Source organism: Empidonax traillii, unplaced genomic scaffold, assembly GCF_003031625.1.
Source record: "Empidonax traillii isolate 1590-97213 ecotype Southwest subspecies unplaced genomic scaffold, ASM303162v1 scaffold957:size654520, whole genome shotgun sequence".
Classification (NCBI taxonomy): Eukaryota; Metazoa; Chordata; class Aves; order Passeriformes; family Tyrannidae; genus Empidonax; species Empidonax traillii.
Window position 1 is genome coordinate 560333 of NW_020956150.1, and position 13384 is coordinate 573716.

General features: G+C 48.5%; 1 protein-coding gene across 5 annotated transcripts in view; it reads left to right on the forward strand.

Annotated features, from left to right (window-relative positions):
* VMP1 (vacuole membrane protein 1) overlaps window positions 1-13384 on the forward strand; it is a 53959-nt gene that overhangs the window by 12323 nt on the left and 28252 nt on the right. For all 5 annotated transcript variants that reach the window (XM_027903314.1, XM_027903311.1, XM_027903312.1 and 2 more), the window contains 2 exons: window positions 359-469; window positions 9284-9451. In XM_027903314.1, the coding sequence (XP_027759115.1) occupies window positions 359-469; window positions 9284-9451 (279 nt within the window). The remainder of the gene's footprint in view (window positions 1-358; window positions 470-9283; window positions 9452-13384) is intronic.

The following is a 13384-nucleotide window of genomic DNA, read 5'->3' on the forward strand; positions in this document are numbered from 1 at the left end:
GCTGTGAAGGAGCGGTGTGAGCTCCCGAGGGGTGACGTTAACCTGAGTCATGGGGGAACTCCGCGGTTCCCAAGAAATTGTTTCTTCCATTCCTGTGGAAGGGTCTCCTGACCAGTTAGGATTGACGTTCAGATCTGCTTCTGTGACGCTCCTCATACCCCCATTATTTTCAAATGGTTGTTTAAAAACTTGTGGTGAAGGCAAAGACCGAGGCCTTTGCATCACTGGGAGTGTAAGACATTGCCATTGCTACCATTATCGTGCAGATAAATGTCTGTGTTAGTTTGTAGGTTTAATTTTCTCCCTTGGAGATATCCTAATTGGCTTTTTTTTTCCTCTTCTGTGACTCCTTTTCCAGTATGTGAGGTATATGGAGAAGAAGTTCTTCTGGTGTGCCTACTGGGTAGGACTGGGCATTCTGTCCTCTGTTGGCCTTGGAACAGGTCTCCACACCTTTCTGCTCTATTTGGTAAGGATATTCCCTGTGTTCTTCCTGAATTGAATGTTTTAATTATTATATATTCTAAGAATAAATAAATATTCTGTATGTCCTAAACATGAAGTACTTCTAAAGGAAAATAAGCACTCAGTGTAATTTCTCTGGGCTTTGGTGAATGCTGTTCATGTTCTGTACTGTGTCACCTGGTTCTGTAGTTTTTAAGCTCTGTTTTTATTGGTCTGGAGATATTAACCTGCTGTTTAATCCTCACTTTGAAACACTGAGTCAAAATCTGCCAGCTTCGTCCTCTCAATTCCCTGATTTAAATGAAGTGTTTTCTAGCGTGTGCAGCTCAAATGTTTCCATTTAACATTTTTCAGCATATTTAAATGACCATTTTTCTCACTGAAACAGGCAGCTGGTTTCAACTTCAGCCTGTGTTCATTTTGCTTTGAAAATAATGGGAAGAAAAATGTTTTTCTACTGAAGATAAAGTAACTTCTGAACATTTGTGTGATGTTGTTTATCTCAGCTCAGCTAAGAAAGTCAGGGAAATGCTTGGGTGTGTTTTGCTTTTGGCCATTGGATTAGTTCCTGCTTTATGAAACCACTGTCCTGGATTTAAGAAAAGGATTCATGGCCACAAAATAATTGAAACCAGTTTATGCAGCAAATGTCGTCTTGTATTTGGAACAATTACAGATGTTTAGTTTCAGAGCTGCTTTAATCATTAACAACAACACAGCAAACACTGCAAGAAACAAGAAACTCCTGCTTTTTCCCCACAGCAGGGCAGTGCCTGGAGTATGGGGTGGCATCTGCAGGAGCCTCAGTCTTGGTGTAGCTTCTGTCCTACAGACTGTGGGGGCAGAAAGCACAGGGCTTTGTGCCCTGTGGTCGAAAATCCAGGTGTTTAAATACTTCTTTGCCTCTGTGGTTGAAAATCCAGGTGTTTAAATAATTCTAAATTAATTCAACACAGGAAAATTAAATTTCCTATTATATCACTTCCATTGTCCTGGTGGGGGGTGTGAGCCTCGTGGGTGTGTTCAGGCCATGGCCTGAGCTGACACTGAAGTAGCTTTTACAGAAATACATAGAAAATGTAAGTTCTCTGCTTTCTTATCAGTCGAGTTCATGGTGGGGGTTTAGGAGGTGAACAGCCTTCCAAAGATGACCAGGAAAGAAACTGAGTTTAACGCTGTTAGGGAAGGTATTTATTTGGAATCCAAGAGGGAAATGCTTCACTTAACTCTGTGAGGAGGGGGGGAAACAGCACAGAATTAGAAGGATGATTATAGAATAAAACGTGCTGAAAAGGTACCATCAAACCAACACCACCCGGTGTGTGGCACTACAGGAGAAACAGGTGAATTAATTAACGCTCTGGAGGCCCGGCAGCACCGCGGGCTTTCCAGGGAGGTTGTTGCCACTAGATGGCAGCGGGACTGTGAGGACGGGACTGGGAGAACGGGAGTTCCCGGCCCCGACAAACCGCTCTGAGTGTCCCTATCGCTGCAGCTCCATCAGCAATCTGTACCTGGGATGGGTTATCTGCTCCTCCTGCACCCGCCTGATAGCTCCTCGTGGGAGCTGCGGGAGAGGGAACACGGAGGGGAAAAGCACTTCAGGGCGATATTCTGGGTTTTTTAACCCTTCTAGGAACAAAGCAATCAGGAGCTTTCAAAGGGAGGAATTCCTTTTAATTTTTGCTTTGTTATTTGTGCAGCAGTTCCCTCGAAAAGGAGAGAGGTGGCAGGTTAAGTGTGGAACTGGCTACGTTAACTTTGCATTGCTGTCCCTCTGTTTTTCATGTCCCATATCATTTAATTGCATTTCTCCATTATGCTAAAACTCCTCTTGACTCAAAGAGAAACGAGAAGTTCCAAAACAGAGCAAGCCCACCCCTGCTCTAGTGCCTGGATTGGCTGGCAGTAGAGAACAGAGCCAGTTAAGTGCTTTCAAATTGCTGTTAATTAATTGCTCATTTTAAAGCTGGATGTACAGGGAGATTGTTGGGAATGCAATTACACGCTGGGCGAACAATGCCCGTGGGCCCACCCATGTGCTGCTCAGCTCCTGTGGAGTCTTGCAGCCTTGTCTGTGCCACGGAGGGCACATCCAGGAGCTGATGGCATGTGGGCACCTGCTCAGGCTCCTGCAGCCATCCCACAGGTGCATCTGGATTAAACACACCCCTCCAGCTGCTGGCTCTGGGATCCCCATCTCGAACTGGTGGCCAGCCCAGCCCGGGCAGGTCACAGCAGTGGTTATGCAAGAGCTGCAGTGTGTGAATGACTCTCATGTTTGCTTTCCCTGGCCTGCTTAGCTGTTTTTCCAGTGTTGAAAACCTTCATTTGTCTGGATTCTTCAGAGCATCTCTCACCAGCTGCTCCCTGGAGCCACACGTGCTCCAGTGCCAGGAGAGATCCCGGGCTGAGCCGAGGAAAGCTTGCTTAATGTACAATTTACAGTTTGAAGCAGCCTCGGTGTGGGAGGGGGGTGTTACTGCCCCAGGTTCACTTCGGTTCACATCTGATTTGCATTTTTTTCCTGCTCTCACCAGGCCTTTCTCCAAACGTCTCTGTAAGAGGGAGGGCTCAGTGGTGTGTGTTTGATAACAGGCTTTTCCCTGCTGCTCCCGTGATTCAGGAACTTTCTGTGCTGTACAGAGAGCCTGAACCCTGCCTGCACCGCTGGTTCCTGGTTTATTGCTGCTCCCTCGGTTGTAGCCAAGCACTAAATGTAGGATTTGACATGTCTTTTTGGGCAAGCAATCCTCGTGCTGCTCTTGGCACCGAGCTGGGGGCTGGCACGGAGCAGATCAGGGAAGCAGGCCGCTCTTCCAAGAATCCTTCTCACTCCTGACACTTTCAAAACAAGTCTGCTGGCTTCTTTTCCTCAGGCCCATTAAAGGTTTTTCACAGTTCTTTAAAAAACAGCCCTTAAAAACAGCGATCACGATGTGGTTCTTGTAGGAAATAAAACTATTATGATTAATGACTCTAAATACCGTTTTTAGCAGCACACGGACGGCTCTTTCCTCAGTCCTGAGAGGTTTTCTCCTCTCTTGGTGGTGTATTAAAATATGAGCAGCATGAATCACCTCACCCACCAACAGAGGATGACTGAGGGGAGCTCGTCAGGAATTCTGGTGTTTGTACCTCCCAGAGGGGTGGGAGATGATGGGATGAGGTGGCCGTGCAGGGACAGGAGCTGGAGTGCTGGGCTGGGCTGGGCTGGTGGGCCATGGCCATCCCTTCCCAGTGCTCTGCCCGTGCTTTGCTTTCACTTCAGCTCTGGGAAATGGATTGTGAAAGAAGTGGCTGAGGTAAAACGAGCTCAGAGCGAGGGGTTGTCGCTCCGTAACGTCCCCTCTGTGCGGATGTTCCAGTCCGGGATGGGATGAATGGAAGCGAATTCCTCACCGGTCAGGAGCGCAGAGCGAGCTCTGGCTCTTTGATTGTTTGTGTTTTTGGTTCCTAAATGAGGATCTTTGCTGGTCTTCCTGCTCCAGAGCCAAGTGGGGCAGTGCTGCAGGGGTTTGTGCCGTGGGGGAGCAAACAGGAACCGCCGATGGTTTGTGTGCCCAGGCCACCCCAGCTCTCCACGGCTGCAATTTGGCACTGAAAGCCACTGTTTCTTCCTGGGGTGTTGAGCAGCAGGGTGGGAGAGAGAGCACAGCAAAGATTTTGAGAGCAGAAATGTGCCCTGAAGGAGAAGTGAGTCAGAAAGGCACTGACACAGCCGGGTTTAGCTGGGCCTGAGGCCCCCCCGTGTCTCACTTTCCTTCTGAATTGGCTCCGGCTTTGGCCTTGAGGGGTCACATTCTGGCCTCTCAAAAGTGTCTGTTTGCAGCTGAAAGGAGTCGTGTTTTGGCCCTGCCCAAACTGGTTTAGGTTAGAATTTGAAGATTTGAACTCCAGACACTTGTGCAATAATGAGTCCATTATCCTGGGGGGAAAAAAAAAAAAATGTTTTTGGTGTAAATAATTATAAAAAAACCCAAACCCACACAAATAAACTGTTTCCTGCCAGGACTACTTAAAAGTTTTTCAAATCAAACTTAATTCCTTTTAGTTCTCTGGTTCCAGGAGCTGAACTCGTAAGGGGACTCCTGATAAAATTACTTAAATCCCTCTAAAAAGAAAAGCTCACAAAACAGGGTTTGCTCTGCTTTTAGGAAGTGGACAGGATAATTTGGAAATCCACAGAAATTCCTCTCGTTTTTTCCCCCCTCTATTTACTCGTGACTTTAACACAGGAGCGTTTTTGTAGAGATTCTCAGCTGCAGGAGAGGTTTTGCTCTTTCCAAGTGGACCATTCCAAACTGCTGTAAGCCCAGAAAAACCAGGAGTATCCGTGCGGAAAGGGAAAAGTGAGGAACAAAAGCTGAGCTGCCTCAGCCAGGTGGGAGGTGCAGCGCTGCTCCCCTTCCCAGCCCTGGATTCTTTGTGTGAAGTGAGGTGTTCATTCCCTCTCCGATTCACGGGGCAACCTAAAACAAAGGGAAGAAGTGGTTTTGTCTGCTATCTGTGCTCGGGTTACTGCCACTGAACTGCCCAGGCAGTGGGGAGGAAAATACACGGAGGGTTCAGAAATTAAGTCCAAACTGAGTTGAAACAGAGCCTGTTTGTGTGGGGGTTGTTTGTGACTCTCGGTCTGTCCGTTGTTTCCTTTGTGCCTTTCCTTCCTCCAGCTGTCCTGAGCTTTCTGCAGTGAGCTGAGATATCCTGGAATACTTGAATCAAGATGTGGGATTTTTTTTTTTTTAAAAATCACTTTTGCTGGCTATCTGGACAGGAACTCCTGCTCACAGCTCACCTGCAGCACTGCTGTTGATAATGCACTGCTGAGCTGGAGGGCTCTGGTGAATTAATCTGGACACTCACTGCTGTTGGATTAGTTGTGTAACCTGGGTGTTTTCTTAAGCCTGCTGGTGGCTTGCTTGCACTTTAAAAATCTGGGCTGGGCTAAAAAGTGGCCTTTTCCAGGAGCTGGTGTGAGGTCTTGGTCCCCCTCAGTGCTGGTTTTGTCAGACACCCAGAGGTACCTGCAGAGAGTAAAAACCAGTGATGCTGGTTTAGGTCAGGCTCTGCAAAACCAGCCCTTGTGACTGGTGCAGCTGGGTCTGGGAGCTGAGCTGAGCCCTGACCCTTGACAGGAGCTGAAGCTGAGGGTGCTGGAGGTTCTGAGGGGACAATCCAGGCCGTTCCTGCTCTCCCAGTCCCAGGGGTGGGCTCGGCACAGGAGCTGTGGAGCAGCTGGGAGCAATAACCTCCCCCAGTGCCCCTTCTGGGAACTGCCAGAGCTGGTGACTCAGAGCCCAACTGGGGTGACTGGGAGGTCCAGAAACGGCTCCCAGGGCGTGGGGCAGAGTCTGGGATGGCTCCTCTGGAGCTGGGACTGTGGCAGAGCACAGCTCACTCTGTCTGCTCAGGGTGGGCTGCCCTGAACCTCCCAGACATCCACAAAGTGTTGATGTCACAGTAACGCTGGAGCTGTGCTGAGCCAGCTGCAGGGATCTGCGCTTGCACAGGCTGAGCAGGCAGGGGGATGGTGGAGGAGTTAATAGCAGGGTGCTTGCAGCCTTTTCTTCCTCCTGAAGGTTGCTGGACTTTACCTTTGAGGTGCTGACGCCGTGTTTTCCTTATCTGTTCCGCACTTCCTCCTGGCGGTTCTGTGCCTCAGATCTCTGCCAGGAGGGCACCTTGTGCTTTCTCCTCATTTGCTGCCTCAGAGTTTCTGTTTTTTTTTTTTTTTTTAATGCACAGCCTGAACTTTATCCTTTTTGTGTCGCTACTTCCTTGAGCAGGTTGGAAATAACGATAATCATGCAAAGCCACCTCTAATTGGAGGCATTAAAGCCAATCACCACTGGCAGCGTCAGTTTGAATGGGTGTTGTGATTATTCCTCAGAAACACTAAGCTGGGTGGCTGGGGAAGGGCAAGGAGAGAACGGCTGACAGATTATTTTTGTTTACTGTCAGCACCAGAGGATAAACTTGGATTCTTGCAGTGGTGCCTTCCCCTGCACGGGTCTCTCTGCCCCCACAGAAAGCAGCGTGGGCAGAACCTCACAAAGCATCTGCTTTTCCTGTCCTCCCCAGAGCAGCCCCGTGGCCCTGCTGTGCAGACAGGGGCACCACGTGCCTGCTCCCCCTGGCTCTTGCTCACTCATCTTCAGAGTTTGTGGCTGAGGGGTTGGAATTTCCCCCAGCTCTGCCCTGCGGGGGACAAGGCCTGGCCCGAAGGGGAATAGAAACCACCAGCCCCATGGTGGGGAAATGAATCCAGGGCTGGGAATGGTGTGTTGGGGTGGTGACAGCAGCCCCCTGAGCACTGGGGGGGTGTCTGTGTCCCCTGTGCCCCCTGAGGATGCTCCAGGTACGGGGTCCTTCACCCCGAGCCCCATCTCCAGCCAGCACCACATACCAGACGCCCTAGCAAATCAGGAGGCATTTTAATCTCCCAGCACAGACAGACAGACAGACTGAATGGACATATTTACCAGCCACCTCCAGACCCAGCTTTTCCCTCTGAATCAGCCAGCAGATCGCTCTGTGGGTAGCTGTGTGCTGCTGCCCCAGATAAACCCCGTGGTGACTTTCTGGAGAGGTGTGATGACTTCATGGATAAGAATGGGATGAGTCGCGGCCCGGGGCAGCACTTGCAGGATGTTTCCCATGAGAAGCAAGCTTTTGTTTTTCCAATGTATCTTAATCAAATATAGCATGACATGTTCCCCTCCCGTGGAAGGGCTGAGTCTTGAACCCAGTGTGAAAAGCAGAGGAAAACAGATTTTTAGTGCATTAGGTTCAGCAAGGAGTTGAGTGTCATATTTTTCTTGCTGGCAGACATATCAGTTTTCTTTGAGAAACGCTGCTAAATTGAAGCCAGCCTAAAATGATATCTTCCTCCAAAATAAAAGGTTAAAATTAGATGGAGCTGTTCTCGTGCAGGCTGCCAAGGGGCACGTGAGAAACCCAACACTTGATCCGGGGCTTGTTTGGAGCTTTAATTGACTTCCCAGTCTGGGTGCACGGAATGATTAATAACGTGAAAATCTGATTCGTTTTTAATTGGATATTCAGCCACTTTTCCTGCTGGTAAAGGCTTTCTGTTGTAAGAATTTACAGAGCTCAGCATGTTTTGAGGGATCTCGGCTCCTGATTTTTTTTACACGTGGCTGTGCCGTCTCCTCCCACTTCGACAGATGCATTTCCAGGCGTAATTTATAGATGAAAAGATTGTGCTTTCTAGAAATTTCATAAAAGAGCATTTAAAGTCACTTATTTCTGAGGATTAGCTGTGTCATTCTGACTCGGGTGCCTTCAATCACTGGAAGGAGACTCCTTTGAAGGCCCGTGAGTTCAAGAGTTCGAGGTTACCTTCTCTCAGGGCTGTGCAGTAAGGGAGCTCCAAACTCCCCTCAGCTGCTCCTGCTAAAAACCAGATTTATGTTGAGTTCATCTCCACGACCAGCTCTTGTCTGGTTTGATTTGTAAATTGTACAGATATTTCTAGCACATCACATTCCAGCCTGACCACAGGCTCCTGCTGGTCGTCAGCAGTGGCGAGCGAATGTTTCTCACCCGAGTCAGCGGCGTGTTTCTCAATCCCTGCCCTGTTAGCCCTTGTCACTGCCATTTAAAATTAAAAAAAAAAAAAAAGAATCATTGGGAGAGGGGGAGGGAAAAGACAGTTGGCATTCAGGATCTTACATGCCTTGGATTTCAGGGACTCTTCCTGGTTTGGCGAGGAGCTCGGTCAGTGAAATCACCCGGGCTCAGTGTTCGTTCCCTGCCCTGGTGGGGTTTGAGGGAGTTCTGGAAATGCCCTTTTCAAAGGCAGAGCTGCAGGGAGAGCCCAAAAGGGAACATCTTAGAGGGTTTCCCAAAGTGTTCAAACAAACTGAACTGTTGCAGAGAGGCAAAACCCTGCACAGAGGAGGAGGAGGAGGAGGAGGAGAGGGTGGAGGGGGTGTTATTTGTGAAGAGGATTAAAAAACCGTGTGGGAATTAATCCTTCTGGCACAGGGAGGAGTCCAGAGAAAACAGGAGGGTATACTGGCAGGGCTTTTCCAGAGGTGGCACCTGGAGCGGGTTGGAAGTTGGTTCCCTGTTCCACTGGGAGTTAAATCGTTGCTCCTCGAGCAGAACGGCACCTCCTCAGGAACCACCCGGCCACCCTCCCACCGCTCTGCAGCCAGCCATTGTTTGGAGGTGCTTGCTAACCAGGGCTTTGGGGAAGTCTCCTGCTCCTCTCTGAGCTGGAACAAAAGCAGATGTTGGGCTGTCTCTCCCAGCCGTGGGACGGTGTCCGTGTGACCCCCGGGATGGGGGGGCAGGACGTGGATTGTTCTGCTTCCCCTCGGCTCGGGGTCCAGCTCCCCACCCCTCATCACTCCAGATGGGCTGCTGGGGCTTTGCTGCTCATTCCAGTCGAAATGTGGCTTCTGTGGGTTCCATAACTCCAACTTTTTCCCATTATAGGGTTGTTTACATTGCACTGGAGGAATTACGGCCCGTTGGCGGAGGCTTCAGGTGGCTCCTTGGCCGTTTACAGCTGTTGGGGAAAATGCCTTTTTCTTTTTTTTTTTTTCTATCATTGGCTGCTTCTTGTGTAACTTTTCCCCTCTGCAGACATTTGTTGAGACTGGGAGAGCTTTCCACAGGAGGGGTTTGGGGGCCACTGAGCCATCTCCAGGATGATGGGAGAAGCTGCTCAGGGCAAGCAGCTCCAGTGGGGTGATGGAACTCAATGTGTGAGGGGGTTAATCTTAACCTTTATCCCAAATAGCATACAGTGCCATTGACTCACCTGTTTTTTTTTTTTCCCCAGGGTCCACACATAGCATCAGTCACTCTGGCTGCTTATGAGTGTAACTCAGTGAACTTCCCCGAGCCTCCTTACCCCGATCAAATCATCTGCCCCGACGAGGGAACCGCCCAAGGATCCATCTCCCTGTGGGCCATCATCTCCAAAGTCAGGCTGGAGGCCTGCATGTGGGTAAGGCTGGGGGGGGGAAGAAAACTTTCACTTAATTCTGTGTCCAGAAATGCACAAAACATCCTAAATCAGCCAAGTGACAGCAGCTCACAGGGAAAAGCTGCCTGGTGAACCTTCCAGCCCTTTAAAATGCCCTTCCAGGAGAAGCAGTAGGATATTGCTGGGATGTCTTTTACCTGCTGAATGCCAGCAGAAAACTCTTGTGTGCTTGACCACTGGTGATGCACAGGTGAGTCTCTGACAGGGGATCTGCCCCCCAAATCTTCTGGCAGCTCTCCCTGCCTGCACTTGAGCAAGAAATAACTCCAGTTATCCAAGTGCAGTGAAGCTGCAGTTGCTCACAGGAAGGACTCAGGCCCTGAAATCGCAGCTGAAATGGTTTTCCTGGCTTGCAGCAATAGATTGGATTGAAAAAAGAAGTGTTCTGTTGCACATTTTTACCTTTTTTACTTCCTTTCTCTGCCTGTTTCCACATGGCAAGCTCTGCTCTGAAAACAGGAAAGGCAGCTTGGAGTGAATCAGGGCCTTGGGAAACGCTGTCACTGGAGCTTCCTTTTCCATTTTTCTCTTTTATTTTTCTCTGCAGCTTCTTGCAGGGGTTGAATTTTTGGAGGATTTTGGTCAGATAAGATGGTTTTTTCATTACACAGAGATTATTTTGAATTGCAGTTTACACAGATGCATCTGCTGGGAACTACGTGCCAAATTAACTTTATTTTGCTGCTGACTTCCTGCTCCAGCTGATGATTTAATTCCTAAATTCTTGGTTGTCCAATACAAATGCAGAGAGAGGAGGAAATTCTAAAAATACACAGTATCTGCTGTCTGCCCTTGTATTCTTTAATATATAAGACAACTGGTCATGACAACTTTTTAACTTCTCGGCAGCTGTGTTGGTCACAGAAATTCCAGTTGGGTTGTTTGAATTTGCAGATTAAAGTAACGTGTAGCAACACAAAATAGTCAAAATAGTAACAGAGAAAAGTGGACTCAAAGCCCTCTCAAGAAGCAAAATACACCTTAAATTTCACTTCTAACAAGAGCACAGAATTGCCTTGATAAGAAACTTAAACACACAAATACTTACGAACCTCTAAATAGAAGATTTCTTTTTATTTCCCCCCCTCCCCCTCCCCCTGGTGCTGCAGTTTATTTAACGGAGGCCAGAGTCATAAAAATGGCATCTGCAGTTACGTTTCTAGGGTTGCAAAATAAAAATGCAGCGCAGGGTAAACATCTCTTGCTTAATCCTCCAACATGCAAAAAAGTGAGTTAATGGGGCTGCAGGCACTGGGATCTCGTGGCCTGAGCAGCCCCCTGGGGAGAACAACCAGTGCTGAGCTGGATCAGAGGAGGGAAAGACAAGGCTGGAATATTTGTATCCCACTTTTTCCACTCTTTTCCCCCCCTCCTCCTCTCTCTTTTTGCCTCCTTGCCCTGGAATTCCCTGCGAGTTTACCTTCTCCCTGAACTCTGTCTCCGCTGGCTTTTCCCCCAGGAGCATCCTCTGTCTACCCCTGGTGTCTAGAGCCATGTTATGCTTTCTTGGAATGTTTCATGAGTACATAAACACTGCTCACTAATTTCCTGTAAGCCAAATCAAGTTGGCAAGTGCTGCTGCTTCTCCCAGCGTGTTTCTTTTGTCCTCATTCCAGTTCACTTCGTGTGGAAGCCGCTGGAGGAACTGATTTTTTTTTTTTTTTTTGGGGGGGGTTCTGTCACTCTGAAATGAAATGTCCACTTAGGCAGGGAAAATCGTGGGGATTCCACAGAGTGAAAAGGCTGATTTTTTTGGGGGAGAAAATAGAAAAAAATAAATCAAATTTAACTAATTTTTTTTTTGCTTTTCAACCGAATTCTGGATTATTCAATTTAATTCCTAACCTGGGTGGCAACGAGCGACCTCAGAAAATCCCAGGTTTTTTTTTTCTTTTCAACGGAGCCAACCGCTTGTAACGAGATGTGAAGCTGGGCTCAAACACTGGCTAAATGCACAAGCAGAGGGCTCACTGGGTGTGTAGAGCTCAGCCTGTTTCCTGCAGACTTGCAGAGTGAGGTTTTGTTGAAAGGCTCCGGGGTGGACTCTGGCCAGTCTTTGTGTTTGGAGGGGGGACAGGAGGGTGGCAGCAGCGAAATGCTGAAAGCAGGTCGGTCCCACTTGGGGACATTGCAGAGCTCTGACCGAAATAAAACCAAACCAACCAAACTGGAGCTGCCCAGAGCGAGGATCCTGCGAGGCTGAAATGGGGAGGATTCATCTGCGCCGGGGGGTTGATTCGGAGCACCAAACCGTCAGTGGCTGCTGCCAACTCAGAGCAGGCTCAGGGTTTGCCAGGGATTTAAATCCTTGCTGGTCCCCTGCACGTCAGGGATGATGGCCCTTTGTGCTGATGGTGGGTGTCACAGGGGATCAGATAGCTCTGCAGCCGAGGAATTACGAGGTGAGATGAGAACGATGCCTTTTGCAATCGCTCTGAGTTGGCTCCACCAGCCCTGGCTGCAGGAGGGCTCTCAGGAACAGCCTCAGAGGTGAATGCCAGTTTTTCCCAGCCTCCCCTCCCACAGGGACAAGGAATTCAATAGTGCCCTGTGTTTTGAATGTGTTGCAGCGTTTTTTGGTGTTCTGTTTTGGTGGGTTTTTTTAAGGAGAAATAAGGGGGAAGAATGAAAGTGTTTAATTGCTGGGGATTAGCCGAGCAGGCCTGTGTCCCGAGCAGGATCCACTCTGTTTAAAAACCTCTTTCTAAGTAGAGTCATTTCCCAGTTTCCTTTTCTGAACGTATCTGCGTGAAAGAATTTTGATTAGCACTCGCCTTTCCAGGTTTGTTGTTAGTCCAAGGAATCTCCACTGTAAAACTGGCATTCCCAGTCAAAGGCTGAAAACAGCCAACGTTACCAACAGCAGTTAAAGAACTTTGGATCCCTTCATTGCTGCTTTTCTTCTTTTTAGGCGCTGAAGGAACCTGTCTCCAGCAGACATGCAATCATATGATTTTTGCTGCACTTCTTCTGAAATGTTTTGTAATAATGAGCATGTGACTTTGCCAATTTAAAGCAAGTTCATGTCCAGTACACACATGCAAAACCTCTTCCTCAGTTCACAGAACGAAGCCAAAGCAAATTGGCAGAGCCTGGAGGAGCAATGTGACTTTTTTTTTTGGGTCTTGCATCACCCTGAGAACATAACCTCAAGTTAATTTTCCTGAAGTGTTGTTGCTACTGTTTTCAGCCTTATCTTCCCCCTGGTGCCAGAAATAGGCAGATTAACGAAGTTCAGCTTGTTGGGCTCGTTTAAATTGTCCTGCCGTGGAAAACGAGGGCATAAACACGCGAGGCCACGCACCCCCTGAGCCCAAACCGAGGGTTTAACAGCTTGGGCAGCAATCTTTGAAACCACAACCTGTTGATTTGGAGTCAGCGCAGCAGCAGCTGGAATTCTTGCTTGCAGCTGCACACGGGGCAGGAACAAAGGAAGCTGAAAAGCTTCGGAAGGAGTAGAGAAAAAAAAGCATTTGTTACCGGAGAGAAAAGGGTTTGTTATTGGAGAGAGAATCCATCTGCCCTCGAGGAGCTGAGCCTTGGCACATCCCCAGCCAGCCAGTGCCCAGCTATTGGCTCTTACCTGCCCTAAATTTAAACCATCCCCAGCTAATTCCAAGTTCCTATTTCCTTAGCCCCTGTTTATCCATATGTTCAGCCTTGCTTTTCCCCCCCCCCTTGGTTAAGCTAAAGTTGTGCTTTGAGCCACAAGATTGAAATGAGTCACTTGACGTCCTGAGAAAACAAATCTAATTTTCCTGTGGTGAAAAGCAGCCATTCTTTCATCTGGGCTTCTCTTGGCTGCACTTCTTGCAGCTGAAGGAGAGGGAAAACCCGAGATCAAGCTCTGCTTAACCTCTTTTCCTTGCTCACAGCTGTAGTAAAACCCGAGCC